Genomic DNA, 3,550 nt, shown 5'->3' with positions numbered 1-3,550 from the left:
CTTCTCATTATATATATATATATATATATATATAAAGAAAAAAAAAAAAGAAAATACACTTTTATCTTATTGTCAACTTTTTATTGGATTTTTTAAATTTACATTTCAAATATTATCCCCTTTCCCGTACCCCCCCCCAAGAAACCCCCTATCTCATCCCTTTGCCCCTGCTTCTACCAGGGTGTTCCCCCACCCACTCACCCACCTACTCCTCCATCTCTGCTCCCGAATTTTCCTACACTGGGGTATTGAGCCTTCAGAGGACCAAGGGCCTCTTCTCTTATTGATGCCCTACAAGGACAAGGCCATCGCCTGCTACATATGTGGATGGATCCATGGGTCCCTCCATGAGTACTCCTTGGTTGGTGGTTTAGTCCCTGGGAACTCTGGGGGGTCTGGTTGTTGAAATCCTTGAATAACATACCTTTTGAAGTTGAAGGAATAGAACTCATAAAGTAAAATGTTGACTTTTAAAATTAATAAATGTTAAATCATCCTAAAGTATTTTTGTGGGCACTGATTGATATGTGAAGATTAAGTCGTTTTCTAACCACAATTTTTAGGTTTTCTTACCCTATCATTATTTTAGGTGGTAAATATCTGCTTTGTTCTATAATGAAGAGATCTGTACGTTTCCTTTCGTCTTTAGCCATGTAGTGTATAAATTAAGCTACGATCTATCTCCTTGTAACCCTGTAAAATGTCAAATACAATAGTCTCAAATTTATACCTTGCCCTACATTGTCAAAACAGAACTTTTGTTTGTAGCTCTGGTAGTGTCTGTTTCTTTCTTAAGAGCTCTATATCTTTTTCCATGTATAATGACTATAGTTGATCTTATTTCACAGCAGTTTCCTTTTTCACTTGACTCACTTTTCTAAAGTGAAACTACAAAGCATCAGGTGAAAAGTTTTGGAGATTTGCTGTGAGATTGCAATGTAACTACAGTTTTTTTTGAGTACAACTGAAGTATGCATTTTTCTTTGTTAGGTCCGTATTTATGTGGATGCTGTCATTAACCACATGTGTGGCTCAGGCAATCCTGCAGGAACAAGCAGTACCTGTGGAAGTTACCTCAATCCAAATAACAGGGAATTCCCAGCAGTTCCATACTCTGCTTGGGACTTTAACGATAATAAATGTAATGGAGAAATTAATAACTACAATGATGCTTATCAGGTAATGAGAGAAATGATGGAAATAAAGAATATGTTTCTACATATGCACAGAAATTTATGAAATGCTATTGGATACAGGAAAAAAGAATTCTACTAATACAGAATGCTAAATAATAGAAAGGAAAATGTCCTGTATTATTTTTACATTATTTTGTAAGGATACACTAAGGTAATGATAAAGGGAGAAATGCTTTCTTGAAAATGTGTCTGAAAAAGCGTGTTTTAATCAATTATATAATATGATAAAATGGAAATCATTAGAAATACAAATCATATATAGAAACAATTTTCAGAGACTGACTTACAGTCTCCATTTTGTAGCAGTGTACTTAATATGAGTTACTTCTTGGCTTTGATTTTTTCACCTATGTAAAATAAAGAGAAATGATGGAAGAATAAAAGAGAAATGGAGAAGGAAATGTGGAGAGAACGAGAGAGAGAGAGAGAGAGAGAGAGAGAGACAGAGACAGAGACAGAGACAGAGACTGAGAAAAACAAGAGGGAGTCTCAGAAATGAAAATAGGCCAACTAAGATACTCATCTATTTTAATGTCTGATATTCTTTATATTTACAACAGCAAAAAATAGTTTGCATCCACATTAGAACATGAATACATTCCATGTCCCAATTAAAACCCATATAAAATTTTGCTATTGATAAATGTGTAAATGGCTGAATGAGGAAATAAATTCTCAGGCAGAAATGACATTTTATAAATCAATCATTTTTTTCCAACAGGTCAGAAATTGTCGTCTGTCTGGCCTTCTGGATCTTGCACTTGAGAAAGATTATGTTCGTACCAAGGTGGCTGACTATATGAACCATCTCATTGACATTGGTGTAGCAGGGTTCAGACTTGATGCTGCTAAGCACATGTGGCCTGGAGACATAAAGGCAGTTTTGGACAAACTGCATAATCTCAATACAAAATGGTTCTCCCAAGGAAGCAGACCTTTTATTTTCCAAGAGGTAGACCAATATATAATTTTAAAAATTTTGATATTATTGTTTAATTACAGTGTTTCTTCCTTCCCTTTCATACCTCCACATACTTCCATGTACCTACCCTCCATACTTTCCTTTAAGTTCATGCTCTCTGTTTTTACTTACTGTTATTATATGTATATGTGTACATGTGTACGTACAAATTTATACATATGTGTATATATATAATTATATATATAAACAGATACATTTGTGTATGTACTCAGACACATAACACTGATATAGTTCATAGTGCTTCATATGTAAGTAATTCAGCTCAGATATTTCTTCACATATGTATGCTTTAAAGGTTGACTTGTTGGTACTAGACCACCAGTTGTGCTCTTCCCTCAGGAAGACTCCCTGTACCCACTATTCCTCTATTTTCTATAGTTCTTTGCATAGGATTTAAAGCTCCATGGGATTTTCTTTAAATATATTGGATTTCTCTAAGCATGTAATTATAATGTAGGTTAATAACACAGTTACATGTAGACTTTTCATTCTGTCCTTAAAAGTACAAATGTTGTTAATCAGAAACACCACATTTAATTATTTTTTAAAACTTGGTTATTTTATTTATTTACATTTCAAATGTTGTCCCCCTTCCTTATGTCCCCTCCCAAAACCTCTCATCCCATCTCCCTCCCCTTTGCCTTTAAGGGGGGTTCTCCCCCCCTACTCCAGCATCAACCCTCTACCATCCCCCTACACTGGGACATAAAGCCTCACAAAACCAAAGATCTCCCCTCCCACTGATTCCAGATAAGGCAGTCCTCTGCTACATATGTACCTGGAGCCATGGACCCATCCCATATACTTTTTTTTTTTTTTTTTGATGGTTTAGTACCTGGGAGGGCTTGGGGGTCTGGTTAGTTGATATTGTTGTTCTTCCTATGGGGTTGCAAATTCCATTTCAGCTCCTTCAGTCCTTCCCTTAACTCTTCCTTTGGTGTCCCTGGGCTCAGTCCAATGGTTGGCTGTGAATATTTGCATCTGTATTAGTCAGGAGCTGGCAGAGCCTCTCAGAGGATAGTTATGCCGGGCTCTTGTAAGCAAGCCTTTCTTGGCATCAGCCATAGTGTTTCAAGGCAGTTATATCTTCATTAATCCATCTCTTATATTCAAAGATTTCATTTTCCAACACAGAGAAGTCATAATGCTTATTGTCTCAAGTTAATTTTTCTGATTTTGAGTTTTGTTTCATGTTATTAGCATTTGTAGGTGTTTAAGCAAATGGATGACCCCTTTTCTTCAGCAATGCTGTCACTTGAAGTGCACTGAGGATGACACCTTTCTGTCTCAAATTTCTTTTTTTTTAATTTTTAATATTTTTTATTACATATTTTCCTCAATTACATTTCCAATGCTATCCCAAAAGTCCCCC

At 35.8% G+C, this 3,550-nt stretch overlaps 1 protein-coding gene across 3 annotated transcripts in view; it reads left to right on the top strand.

Annotated features, from left to right (window-relative positions):
• Window positions 1-3,550, top strand: part of LOC110291010 (pancreatic alpha-amylase-like) — a 9,755-nt gene that overhangs the window by 1,068 nt on the left and 5,137 nt on the right. The window contains exons 3-4 of one of the 3 annotated variants that reach the window (XM_021157950.1): window positions 991-1,179; window positions 1,918-2,148. In XM_021157950.1, coding sequence (XP_021013609.1) covers window positions 991-1,179; window positions 1,918-2,148 — 420 coding nt within the window. The remainder of the gene's footprint in view (window positions 1-990; window positions 1,180-1,917; window positions 2,149-3,550) is intronic. The other 2 variants (XM_021157951.1, XM_021157952.1) reach the window with 2 other exon arrangements.

This window comes from Mus caroli, chromosome 3 (assembly GCF_900094665.2).
Source record: "Mus caroli chromosome 3, CAROLI_EIJ_v1.1, whole genome shotgun sequence".
In the NCBI taxonomy this organism is placed as follows: Eukaryota; Metazoa; Chordata; class Mammalia; order Rodentia; family Muridae; genus Mus; species Mus caroli.
The sequence above is the reverse complement of the archived record's forward strand: the minus strand, read 5'-3'. Positions and strand labels throughout refer to the sequence as shown.